This window comes from Trifolium pratense, linkage group LG3 (genome assembly GCF_020283565.1).
Source record: "Trifolium pratense cultivar HEN17-A07 linkage group LG3, ARS_RC_1.1, whole genome shotgun sequence".
In the NCBI taxonomy this organism is placed as follows: Eukaryota; Viridiplantae; Streptophyta; class Magnoliopsida; order Fabales; family Fabaceae; genus Trifolium; species Trifolium pratense.
Window position 1 is genome coordinate 36,975,330 of NC_060061.1, and position 13,603 is coordinate 36,988,932.

Consider the following 13,603-nt stretch of genomic DNA (forward strand, 5'->3'; position numbering starts at 1 on the left):
TTAATTTGGTTGGCAAATTCTTGGTGCATTTGGCGTCTTAGGAACAACATTTTATTCAGAGACGAGATTGTAAATGTGTCAACTTTAGTAGAGCAAATTAAGTTTATATCTTGGTTTTGGTTTATAGGGAGAATCGGTTGTAATCTTTCTTTTATTTTATTCCAATTGGTGTAGTAATCCCTTAGATTGTTTACAATGTTGTTAAGGGTTACTTATAATGAATCGTAAGGGTTTGAGTACCCCTTATACTCCTTATAATTCATTTTTTTCTTATAAAAAAAAAATTTCAAATTTAAACCCTTACATATATGTTCTTGCAGCTATTAACTGAATTGAGTTAAAGAACTTTAACCCCAAATTTTTAATTTATGTATTAAACTAATTACAAACATATTTTATAATGTTTCCGTATGTGATTTTATATTTGATGTATGGAATGATCAACTGAATTAATCAATATTCTTGAAAACGATATAAGTCATTGCACATGTTAGGTGTAAAATTAAAATTTTATAGAGCAGTAATATACATACACATGTTCGGTGTAAAATTAAAATTTTAGAGTAGTAATATAGTGTGTATTATTATCGAATAGACCTGCCTTTAGGTAGAGTAAATCGTTTTTTTAAAAAAAAATAAATTAAATGTTTATGTGAGTTAGGTCTCATAGACTCAATAAGGTTAAAGGCTTAGAAAAATTTTCGAGGTTTAGATAAAGTTGATAGATATATTTATAAATTATCCACCAATGAGCTTTTCGTATAGATAGTAAGATTTGAATTTGTTCCTCCCTATGTGTGCTTTTTCGAACAATTCGTTCTAGTGATAGCTCATTAATCATTTGAGTCAAATTTTTTAGTTTGAACTCACGTCTTTGTATAATGAGTCAACTGCTTATTAATTGAACAAACTTAATTTAACCAAGTGAATCATGTTTTTAATTATTAAAATTAAAGACAAATAAATTAACCATTAAATTTGAAGGTAGTCAATCAATTCATACTCAATCAATCATGTTTTCGTTTAATAGAGTTCCAAATATCGGTAAGGATTCTATTTGGAGAATTCTCAACTACAGCATATTTATAGAAATTTATTTAAGCATATTTACAGAAATTTATTTAAACATATTTACAGAAATTTATTTAAGACTTGTCTTTTGATATTTATTGCAATCTATATTTATAGAACTGGTTGATGGATGGGCAAATTATATCGATAATCTTCCATTTTAGTATCTATGAGTAATGCTAAGTACTAATGTAAGTTTTGGATTTAAAATAACACTAGTTATTTGTACCCAAAAAAAAAAAGTTGTTATATACTTTATCTTTTTAAAACTTGTTATACCATAAAAAAAACGCAGGGGAGATTTGTACAAGCTTTCGCGAAGAGATTCGATGGTAAACTAGAAGTTGCAAAGGCGGAAGCAGTGAGGTTATTGGAAGCAATGCAGTGGATTCAAAACTCTCATATGCCAATGGTTGATGTTGAAACTGACTGCCTACAAGTTGTGCATGCTATAAGAACAAATTTTAAGAATAATAGTGAGTTTGGCAAGATTATTGATGTGTCAAAATTTAATAAACTTAAATCAAAACTGTAAGATCAGATATGTTAGGAGACAAGCAAATCGAGTAGTTCATGAGTTAGCTCAAGCATCTCATTTAATGGCTAGTCCCCAAGTCTTTAACAAAGTATATATATTTTATCAATATAAAACCATAGTATAATCTCAGTTCTTAACAAAAAATACAAATACCGATTACGTTACAATAATTTATCAGATTTTACCTATATGGATTAAATTTTAAATTAGTCAAACTCTCTTTTCCTTGAGGAATTGGAAGTTTAACACACAAATGATGTTTTCTCTTCCCACCTCTCGTGAATCTTTTATACCCCCAATATTCCAATTTTGTCCTTGTAGAAAAATTCGGTTCGCAGAAATCGAATTTTTACTAGTGCAAATTCAGAGTAAATTTCGGTTTTTAGAAATCAAAATTTGTTTTCAAGGAAAAAAAAACTTCGGTTTCTACGAACCGAAATTTTTTCAAGGGCAAAATTAGAAATTCAGGGGAGATAAAAGATTCACGGGGGGTGGGGAGAGAAAACATCCACACAAATACTTAAACTTTAGATTTGGGCCCAATCCAAAAAATTAGCTCATGAGGGAGGGAATTGAATCAAGGTCCTGCTCTATAAGCTCTTACTGTGTTAAAAAATTCTTTATTTTTTTACTGAAAAATAATCACATTATTTTATCAATAATAAAAGATACATACATGTAAGGATATAATGATAACCATATTCAAATATTCTTAAAGATTTATTAAAAAATTCCTATGATATTTTACATTTTCAATATAAAGAAGATGGTTATTTATTATCACAACAACCACTCTGATTAATATTGGTAGATTGTAGGGATTTAGAAGTTGAATATAATCCTAAAATCCAACTAACAAATCTTGCCAAATTATACTCAAATGATAACCTCATTTTTTTGCTCTTGTAGCACAATTTGAGTTTCACTTTTTCTCTTTAAGAAAGACATGATTAGGCTTGTATTGGCATTTTTGTCATAATTACTACTACTTTCATTAGTCTAACTATAACATGATTAGGTTGGATGGTGCGTCGTCCTTAACAATAATCTGCGCTTTCCATACCTAAAAACAAGATAGCAATCATACTGTTGTTACTGTTACAAGTTCCGTTATCAGTTATCGCCAAACAGACAAGCAAAAGCCGAAAGCTTACCTCTCTTTCCCAGTCGTATCTCGAAGTAATAATAGCCAAGATCAATGTTTGAACAACCGTTCCGCTCATCATTCCAGTCCACATACCCTAATGCGATAAATTAATAAATCATTACCGTCAGGGACATTAACCACATTCATGATTATCTTTACAATTATTTATACGGTGATATATGATTGAATGCATGTGGAAAAATATCAATTTGTTACGACACTTACCACAATGCCGGAAGGTAGTAACCAGCCTAGGAGAATCCCAAGAGGTATTCCGACCAAGTAGTAACTGGCGATGTTTATATAAGCCACTACTGCTTGCCGGCCAGATCCAATTGCTACGCCTGAAAATTGAAAACCAACAGATACCATCAGTAACGACTGCATCAAAAATTAAGTTCGAAAATTGACATTGGAATTGTAATCTTAAATATTAGATATTTACCTGAAAGAACAGGTTGAATACAATTAAGAAGAATGGTAAAAGCCAACAATATTGATAACTCATTGACGATTTTGATTACAGATAAGTTTGATGTAAAGATCAAAGCAAGCTTCTCATTGAAGACAACGATTATCAACCAAAATATGAAACCGACCAGTACAGTATTTACCACTGAAACCATTGTCGCAAATTTCGCTCCTTTTGCATTGCCTGCGCCAAGCTCGTTTGCTACTCGCACCCTGAAATGAACAATGAGGAAGGATTAAAAGAGAAATATCGAGAATTGAGACAGTTCTTTCTGATGCAAGGAAGAAGAAATCTATCGAAGAAATAGGATACTGTCCCTTTGTCACACTTATATACGAATACGGTACTCTACTTATACTAGAGCCAAAGCGGCCTTTACTTAATGGTTTTAAATTGTGGTCAACAACCGCAATACTGTGGATTTTTGTTGAGCTCAATTAACCGAACCAACAAGGATGAAGGTTTAATGAGTACATTACAGTTTATGCTACTGTTGGAGCTACCAAAAATCAAAAATTTAGCATGATTCGAGAGGAATGAATAAAAGGAGACTTACAACAAGCAACAACATACCCGGTCGCAGCCAGAAAACCAAGTGGTATCATGGATTCCCAACCATAAATAGTTACACTGCCAACAATAAAATTCAGCAAAAAAAAAAAACAATAAACACATTGAAACATATGATCACATTAAAAGCAAAAATCAAAGAAAGTAAACAATTTACCAAACAGAAAGAGCATCAATTGCAACATCAGAGTTGTACATATAACCAGACATTATAAGCAACATTCTGTAATAGAAGTTCTCTAACCTGAAATATCACATTAAAACAACTTAAAGAATCACAACAATTTATGCAATACTAAAACACTTTCGATTGAAGGCATACTCAGTGTCTGACGTGTGTTAGTGTCTGACATCAACATCTTTGGTTACATTCAATAATTTCATCTTCTCGTATGATTATTAATGTCAACAGGTCAGTGTCTGGTGTCTGTGTCGGACTGTCGGTGTTTCATACACAACGACCTCAAAGATAAGAAAAAATAACTACATAAAAAGGAAAAATACTAACGCAAGCATTACACCAGAAGCCAAAGAGAGTTTAAAGAAATCCCATAAACCAGCAAAAGCTTCAACAGAAAAACCAGTCCAAGAATGTGGACACCAACCAAAGAGTGTATACACAAGCATTCCTATAACTGAGAGCCACCAAGAGAAATCAATAGTAAGAGCAATCCCAACAATACCAATTCTCATCTTATAAACAAAAATCCAACTCACTATCACATGAATCACAAGTGCTCCCCCCGAAACCCAAGCTATAATCGCGGTTTTCAGCTGGCACTGCAAGAATCTTTGCAGCGTGAATTGAAATGGGAAACTCAAATGAAATGGAATCAACCAAATTGCAACCAAACCCGCTTGTTCGGCAACTGCAATAGGTTGTCCTATTAACTTCAAAATAGGTGTGGCGAACACAAACATGGGTAGCAACAAAATTGAAGACAAGAACAAAACAACCCAAGAACGTTGTAGATGAACACCCAACATGTGGTACTGTCCTGCTCCATAAGCTTGGCCGCAAAGGGTCTCAAGTGCACTCGCCATTCCAAGCTATGGAATAAAAAAAATAGTAAGGCTTTGTTTGGATAAACAGCTTAATTAAGCGCTTCTAGCACAAGTGCTATATATATATAAGCTATTTCTAAAACAAAAGATAAAGTAAAGTTAAATTTTTTCATATAAGCTATGGGGCTGGGGCCTGTTTGAATTGACTTATTTGAACTTATCTACCGACATAAGCGTTTGTGAGACTATTTTGGAGAACTTTAGAAAACAACTTATGACATGTTTTTAGGCTGTTTTTAGCTTATTTTCATAAGCTCTCCAAGATAGCGTACGAAAATAGTTTATAGCTTATACAAAAATAATGTAACTATAATTTATTCTTTGTTATAAAAATAGCTTATACATAAGTGGTTATCATGATGAGCACTTATGTTATAAGCTGCAAATTAAGAACCCGTTTGGATTGACATATTTTTGAGCTTATGAAAAATAGTTTAAGCAAATAAATAAATTTTTATGTTAATTAATAACGTCTCCCTAACAAAAATTGTATTTTCATAAGCTGTTTTTTCATAAACTATCTTGATAAGCTGATAATAATACATAAGCTAAAAAATAAGTCAATCCAAACAGACCCTTAAGTTGTTTATCCAAACAGATCAAAGTCTTTTTCATAAGTTATCCCGGAGAACTTATGAGAATAAGATTAAAACAACTTATGGACAAGTCATAAATTGTTTACATAATAAGTTCTCCCAATCATTCTCACAAGTGCTTATGATTCTTCTGAGTTTGTTACAATAGATAAGCTCAAATCAATCTCAATAATCTTAAATTTGGAAATATTACAGTAGTGAATAAATAGAAAAAAAAATGGTATACCAAGAAGCCGAAAGTGATGGCGATGAGGAGAGTGCAAGCAATGGAAATGGCGGCAAGGTCAAGATCGTTGAGATGACCGGCGAAAGATTGAGTGACGACGGTGATGGAGAACATAGTTAGACGGCTGAAGATGGAAGGAGCAGCAATGTGCCATAGTTTCTTTGATTCCAAATATGTTTGTTGGATCAAAGAATTGTTGGTGTTGTTTTGTTCAAGTTGTGACTGTAACAGTGGATGATGACGATGATTCTCTGTTTCAGATTCATTTGGAATATTGATTCCCATAAGTTTTCTTTTTAGCTTCAAATTGCAATGCTAGCTAGATTTTGAAGCAAGAAAAACTGTATCACCTTCAATCATTTTCTAAGATACTAAAAGTGTCACTTTCAATCAGAAGAAAAAATAAGAAAAAAATCAGAAGAAAATGCGTTTGCCGGGAGTCGAACCCGGGTCTATTGCTTGGAAGGCAATTATCCTAACCGTTGGACTACAAACGCTTGCTTGTCGTTTTTCTGTATTATTTGTAACTATTTCAGTTTCACCGCATGCTATTTTAGTTCTTATCAATGTTTTAAGAACCGGACCGGAGGTCGAACCGTTGTGACCTCCGGTTCAATGTTCAACCGATCGGATCGATTCAACCGTTATTAAACCGTTTACATTAAACCGTTCATATAATTTTGAAATCTGAACTTATTTTACCATAAAAAAATAAAAATAAAAAATCTTGTACTTGTTTTATATATGGAAATTTAAAGATTTTTTCCTTAAAAAAAAAAAATCACATTGGACTTTTTTAAAATCAAACTTCTAACTTTCTATGGCCCAAATTTACTTCTATATATATATGTGTATTATAATAACACACTAGTAACACAAACCCTAAAAAACAAAAATAGATGCACAACACAGCCGCCTCCCCCTGTTCTCTCTTCACGTATGTTTTTTTTTTTTTTTTGTTTCAAGGAAAACGAATTACTAGTTTTTGATTTAATTGATTCATGTTATGCCATTGTTATTGTTTTGTTGTTTCTTGTGTGCCTCTCATTTCTTCTTCTTCTTCATCATTCCTTGTGTTCCATAAATAAACTTGCCTCTTTGTTCATGAAAAACTTGGAAGAAAATGGAAAAGTTAACGCTATATTTTTTTTTACACAGGAAAAGTTAATACTTAATAACGATGGAAAAAATGAAAAAAAGTAACCATTTGTTTGAAACTGAAATAAAATAAAAAAAAAACATAGAAAATGTTTCACTTCCATGTTTAGTGTTTCCCGTGAAAAGAAAAATGAAAACAGAAAAAGAAAAAAAAAAAATTGTTTTTTTAAAATTGAGTGAGAACCGGCCGGTTTTCCAGAACCGTGACCGATTCACCGGTTTCGACGGTTCCCACCGGTTCACTCCGGTTCATAACGGTTTTTTATCGATTTCACTGACTTCCGGTTTTGGCCTTTCTTCCGGACCGGTGCTGTGTCCGGTTCACGGTCGAACCGGCCGGTCCGGTCCGGTTCTTAAAACATTGGTTCTTATATTAGTCAAACATACACCTTTCATTGCTCTCTTCTTCATATTTGTCATACACCTTGTAATTTCATATTTTCATATTAAGATAAAGGAAATGGCGAGAGGACTAGGTCCCGTTTGGATTAGCTTATTTTTAAGTTTATACAAACAGTTTATACAATTTTTATGTATTATTATAAGTTTATCAATGTAGTTTATGATAAAATAGCTAATAAAAATACAATTTTCACTAGTGTGAACTTATAAAATAGTATAAAACTTAATTTATATTGCATAAGTTATTTGCATAAGCTCAAAAATAAGCTAATTCAAACGGGTCCTAAGTCTTTTGTATAGTAAAATATTTCTACATCTATTATTAAAAAAAAATCTACATCTAGCCATAGACAAACTAATAAAACTAGGCCATAAAACTATATGATTTTTTTTACTCAAGACCTAAATACCAATTACCTAATGAACTCTGACAACTAACTAACAAACTCAAAACTAACCACTGATAGGTCGGGCCCAACTAACAAAACAGAAGCCTAGCTGAAAACTATAAAGATAATTTCTTTTTTTGAACGGCGAATATATTATTAACTACATAATAGAGACCGGTAAAAAAAGTAACTACATAATAGGGCGTCGTATATATGCGGAACGCCAAAAATAAACACCAAAACAAAATCCACCTAAAAGAGCTCCACCTCCTAAACCCAAAGACACCAACCCAGCCCCAAAGTTGCCACTAGATCAACACTAACTTCCGATCTCGAATCAAAAGTGATCGGCCCATAAGAATAAAGATATCTTCTTTTTTATGTTACACTCTATACATTTGTCACCCTACCAGTTACTTGCGCACCCTAAGTCTTTTCTGTTTTACTCTTCTGCTACTTAACTAGCGGATATTATAAAAATGGTATTTTTTGTGAGACCCAATATAAGTTGTTTAGAGTTGCACCATTAGAGTAAAAATTGAGTGAATTGCTTCAAAGTGACGTAACTTTAATGGGACCCACAAAATACCATTGTGATGGGTGCACCATTGGAGATGCTCTAAGTAGCGGACATGGGTATTTTGGTAAAATTTTATGGCGCACGAGAAAATGGGTTTTTTTTTTGAAGAAGCCAAAATGATATATATGAACAAAAACAGCCTCCCCTGCACAAGACGTACCGAGGTAGACTAAATAATTACAAGAGAGTCAGAGAGATACAAAAATAAAATCATACAAGGCCCAAACACAACAATGGACTAGACCACCAGCTATGGTAGTTTAAAGCTAACGTGATGTTCGTCGACTTCAACCACCAAAAAGAGAAAAGCTTGATCTTGTCCAATAAAATATGAGGTGTGCCCGTTGAGCCTTTGAACAACCGATGGTTTCTCTCTGTCCATAACACCCAAACACAAGCGAGCCAAACAAGCTGCAGAAAGGACCGTCGCGCTCGAGATCCACCTGATGAGGCCGTAAACTGAACAAAATGATCACGCAGAGACGTAGAGTCCACCAAGGAAATGCCAATCCATGCACGAACTAAATCCCAAAGCGATCCAGCAATACTACAGGAGAGGAATAAATGATGGGCCGACTCAGCTACTCCACATCCAAAAACACAAGTGGCAGCCGTGGGAGACAAAACACCACGAGAAACCAGGTTAGCTCTCGTGGGCAACCTGTCCCGCAATAAACGCCACGCAAAAATGGAAACCTTCAAGGGAACCTGAGAGTGCCATATAAGTTTGTCAGCATCTTCCAAAGTAACTGATTCCTGAGACGTCAGAAGCTGATAAACTCCCCCGACCGTATAACCTGAGTCTGGATCAAGCCTCCAGTGCCACCTGTCAATAACCTGATCTTGCAAAGAAATGTCAAGAAGTAAAGTCTGACACTCCCCCAACATCTCCTCCTCCCACGCCCACAACCGCCTCCGCCACTCCCACGCCCCCCCATCTGCCCCCCAACCTAAAGCAAACATCTCTGCGACCGAGTGAGATTTGGTCACAGCCAACTCAAAAAGGCGTCCAAACCGCTCCCTCAATGAAATCCCATCCTGTAACGACCCGTTTTTCGTATTCGTATATTTTATTAAATGTATTTTATTTATTAATTGGCTTTTATTATTTTAGTGAGCGACGAATAATTATTTAGCCGATCGTAAGTTATTAGGCGCGAGAACCTTGTTTTGGGCTTAAAGGGGCGTGAGAGGCATGGGCCTAAGCCATTTGGGCTTGGTTCATGACATGAGAAGTAGTATAAGTAGCAAGTCAAACATATGAATAGTTTCATAAATTCATTTCTTTGAGTTTGAGTGAGTAGAAGCAAGATAGAGCAAGAGCTAGGGTTTTGGCTAAGAGAAAGCTTGAGCAAGAGAAGGCTTGGATCATCATCTTTGCTTAAGGTAAGAGATTAGAATTCATGATTCTTGAGTGGTAAGGAGAGGGGAGATTGTCTATGTCTCCGTTCCCGAACTCTCCCACTCAATTTCTTTTAGATTTTGATTAAGCTTTTGTATGTGAGTATGATGTTCTTCATCATCACTTTGTATGTGTTAATCACTAGCTTGATTCCATGATGAATATGTATGTGTTTGGATCATTTTTGGAAAGTTTATGAAAGTTACTTAAAACCCAAGAAATTGCCATGATTTTGATTGTTAGAGGTATTTGGATGTTTGGAAGGGATGATTAATGTTCCTTGATACCATATATGTTTGGAATGGCTGTTTATATGAATTTATAACATGTTTGGATGAATTTTTGAGTTGATTTGAGGTTAAACCGCCTTAGATAACTCAAGAACAGATATTCTGTTCTGGTGTGGTTCGCTAAGCGACCAGGGGTTCGCTGTAGCGAACAGGTTCGCTGAAGCTCGCCAATGCTCGCCATGAGCAGGTGACTTCCGGGTGAGGTTCGCGTAGGCTTGCTAAGCCTTCGCTCAGCGAATAGTTCGTTGAAGCTCGCCAATGCTCGCCATGAGCAGGTTACTTCCTGGTGTGGTTCGCCATGTCTCGCTAAGGCTTCGCTTAGCGAAGGCCTCTGTGACAGCAATTCTTGTTGATGTTTGTAAGTGTGGTTAGGCACTTGTAACATGGTTTAAGAGTATCCTTACATGATTGTTGATACATGTTGATACTGTTAATGCTTATTGTTAATCGTTATATGATTGATAAACGTGTATGCAATAAGTTGTAGCTTAATGTGAGCAATGTTATGTTTTAGCATTAATTTGCAATGTTAAGTGAATGTGTTAGGATTGTGTTCCCGCATTCATAAAAGAGTAGCTTCGAGCTAGAGAATATCATATGGTTGATATGTGTATGCATACATGCATTCATGATTGTATGTGAACATTGGAAACTTGGGTTCCAATAACGAAAATGGACTATGTGTCCATAATGAAGCCGAGGATCGGATTAGATGAATCCATGAGTCCGGAGTTGCTATCCAACAGGATATAAAACTGTTTTGGCTTATCCAAGGGAGATAAGATGGTTCGGTAAGTTCCGACATATCCAGCATGATATAAAACTGTTCTTGGTCCACCGTTGGTGAGACATCTTGGTACCACATGCATTTAGTTATGTCTAGGGATGGCATGACAGTGAATTAATTGGCATTAGATACCTTAGGGTAAATGCGCATATATTTGATAAATGGTAAGTGACATTATTTGGTTGAATGGTGTTGAACCTTATTAATTGATAATTGTTTAGTGCGATGTTTTGACGTGAGTTAGAATATATATGATGTAGTTCGAAAGTGTAAGGTCTTTCTTATGCTCGTATGATATGCGATTATGTCTTCTAACTCTCTGCTTTGTGTTATTTGCTGGACCTTTGGGGGTTCAGATATTCAGGCTGAGGATTGTGCCGACGTTTAGACTGCTGTTCTAGCGTGGTGTTGAAGTACCTTTTGGTGAGGAGACTTAGCATAGATTACTCCTCTTAGTACTAGTTTTTGACTAGAGTTTGTAAATAGTGAATGCTCTGGTAATGTAACATCGAGTCGGGGATTTCGCTTGGCTTTCATCGTATATCGGTGTTACCTTTTTGTTATGCTAGTTCTTGTATAAGTGACATCCTTAGGGATGAATATGGCTTATGTATATATATATGTATATATATGCATGCTTGGTTTGATTGGAATCCGCTGTTGCTTTTCATGTTAAATTTCATGATGCTCTGTGTGTATGCTTGTGTTTTAATTACCGCGTGGCACTCTGCCTTTACACTTGTTGAAAAGTTTTTAAAATTACGTTTTTAAGGGTAGTATGGGTTAGGGTGTTACAATAGTGGTATCAGAGCAGGTCGGTTCGTGTGAACCAATTAGGACTTTTCTTTTCCCCGTATGAGCATGTGTAGGGAACACTGTTAGTACTTTCTAACGTCTAGTTGTGATTCGTTCAGGAATCATGGCTGCTGCGAGAACGAATGCTCAGATTGCGGAAGCTTTGGCCGCACTTACCAACATTGTGGTTAGAGATCATCAACCTGGAAGAGAGGTAGAGATGAGGTTGGAAAGGTTCATGAAGCAGAAACCGCCAACATTTACCGGAGGTTACAACCCGGATGGAGCTCACAAGTGGCTGGAGGAACTTGAAATAATCTTTGAAGCAATGGATTGTTCCGAGGAAGGGAAGACAACCCTTGGGACATATGTGTTGCGTGAGGAAGCGAACGTGTGGTGGAAGAATGCCAAGTTGAGGCTAGGACCCGGTGGTATGGCTATACCATGGGCAATGTTTAAAAGAGAATTTTTGGTTAAGTATTTTCCTGTGGATGTGAAGAACAAGAAAGTGGTGGAATTCATGGAGTTGAAACAGGGAAATATGACGGTAGCTGACTATGCCGTCAAGTTTGAGACTTTGTGTGCGTTTAGCCCGCATTACAACACTATGGAAGCGGAGAACGACAAGTGTGTGAAGTTTGAAAGTGGTCTACGTCCAGACATCAAGCATATGATTGGATTTTCGCAGATAAGGGATTTTGCGACCCTTGTGAACAAAAGTAGGATCTGTGATGAGGATGGTAGAGCTAAGGTGAACTACTACAAGGCTGCGAATGACCGAAAAGGGAAAGGACAAGAGCGCGGAAAACCTTATGACAACCGCGGTAAAGGGAATACCAGTGGTGGTAAGAAGCCGGTGAATGGGAGTTGTTACAACTGTGGAGAAAGGGGTCATGTGTCTTATGATTGCCCGAGGAAAGGAGATAGGTGTAAGAATTGTGGAAAGCTGGGCCACAAGACCGAGGTGTGTAGGACAAAAGTGGTGTGTTTCAATTGTGGAGAAGAAGGCCACAAGAGTCCGACTTGTAAGAAGCCCAAGAAGGTGATGGGCAAGGTGTTTGCTTTGAGTGGAGAGGATGCTAGCCTTGAGGACAATCTCATTAGAGGTACGTGTTTCATCTATGACACTCCTTTAATTGCGATTATAGATACGGGAGCGACGCATTCTTTTATTTCTTTGGATTGTGCGAAGCGTCTTAGTATTCCTTTAACGGATATGATGGGTAGGATGGAAATAGAAACTCCTGCTAATGGTTCAGTGATTACTCGACAAGTATGTCGTAATTGCCCCGTAACCATTTTTGATAGGCACTTTGGTATGGATTTAGTGTGTATTCCACTTAGTGGTATGGATGTGATTTTTGGTATGAATTGGTTAATCTTCAACCGAATTCATATCAACTGTCGTGAGAAGGCCGTTGTTTTTCCGAAGCCGGAGGAGAACTTGCATTTGATGAACGGGAAGGAAGTATCGGAAGCGTTGAAAGAACATGCCGAGATGTTCATGATGTTTGCATCATTGAAACTCGAAGGAGGAGTTAAGATAGAAGAGTTACCGATCGTTTGTGAATTCCCAGATGTGTTTCCGGATGATATATCTGACGTGCCTCCAAAGAGAGAGGTAGAGTTTTCTATCGACCTAGTACCTGGAACTAGTCCGATATCGATGGCGCCGTATCGAATGTCAGCGTCAGAGTTGAATGAGTTGAAGAAGCAACTTGAAGAGCTGCTTGAGAAGAGGTTTGTTCGACCGAGTGTTTCGCCATGGGGAGCGCCGGTATTGCTTGTGAAGAAGAAAGATGGAAGCATGAGATTATGTATAGACTATCGTCAGTTGAACAAAGTGACGATCAAGAATAAATATCCACTTCCGAGGATAGATGATTTGATGGATCAACTAGTTGGAGCTTGTGTGTTTAGTAAGATAGATTTGAGATCTGGATACCATCAGATTAGAGTGAAGACGGAAGACATACCTAAGACTGCATTTAGGACGAGGTATGGGCACTACGAGTATTCAGTTATGCCGTTTGGTGTGACCAATGCACCTGGAGTTTTCATGGAGTATATGAACCGAATTTTCCATTCATTTTTGGATAGATTCGTGGTGGTGTT

At 36.3% G+C, this 13,603-nt stretch overlaps 1 protein-coding gene and 1 non-coding gene across 3 annotated transcripts; both read right to left on the reverse strand.

The window, feature by feature from the left end:
• Positions 1-2,275: 2,275 nt before the first annotated feature.
• On the reverse strand, positions 2,276-6,014 carry LOC123918036 (protein DETOXIFICATION 27-like). 2 transcript variants are annotated; one of them, XM_045969971.1, is made up of 8 exons: positions 5,686-6,014; positions 4,307-4,848; positions 3,956-4,042; positions 3,802-3,858; positions 3,202-3,440; positions 2,982-3,100; positions 2,764-2,850; positions 2,276-2,695 (listed from the first exon to the last, which is right to left on the reverse strand). In XM_045969971.1, exons 1-8 carry the CDS (start codon positions 5,968-5,970, stop codon positions 2,624-2,626), a joined length of 1,488 nt encoding a protein of 495 aa, XP_045825927.1. In that variant the 5' UTR covers positions 5,971-6,014; the 3' UTR covers positions 2,276-2,623. The 2 variants fall into 2 exon arrangements, with proteins under 2 accessions (XP_045825927.1, XP_045825928.1); XM_045969972.1 differs by having other exon boundaries at positions 2,278-2,672.
• A 96-nt stretch (positions 6,015-6,110) lies between these two features.
• TRNAG-UCC lies at positions 6,111-6,182 on the reverse strand. The gene has a single exon. It is a non-coding gene; the product is annotated as a tRNA-Gly (tRNA).
• Positions 6,183-13,603: the final 7,421 nt, after the last annotated feature.

Bases quoted from the DNA above. Each gene is read 5' to 3' on its own strand.
- LOC123918036 (XM_045969971.1), bottom strand. From the start codon at position 5,970: ATGGGAATCAATATTCCAAATGAATCTGAAACAGAGAATCATCGTCAT. The intron at 3,859-3,955 runs GTAAATTGTTTA...TATTGTTGGCAG, and splicing joins ATTGATGCTCTTTCTGTTTG to TGTAACTATTTATGGTTGGG. The intron at 2,851-2,981 runs GTAAGTGTCGTA...TTATCGCATTAG, and splicing joins TACTACCTTCCGGCATTGTG to GGTATGTGGACTGGAATGAT.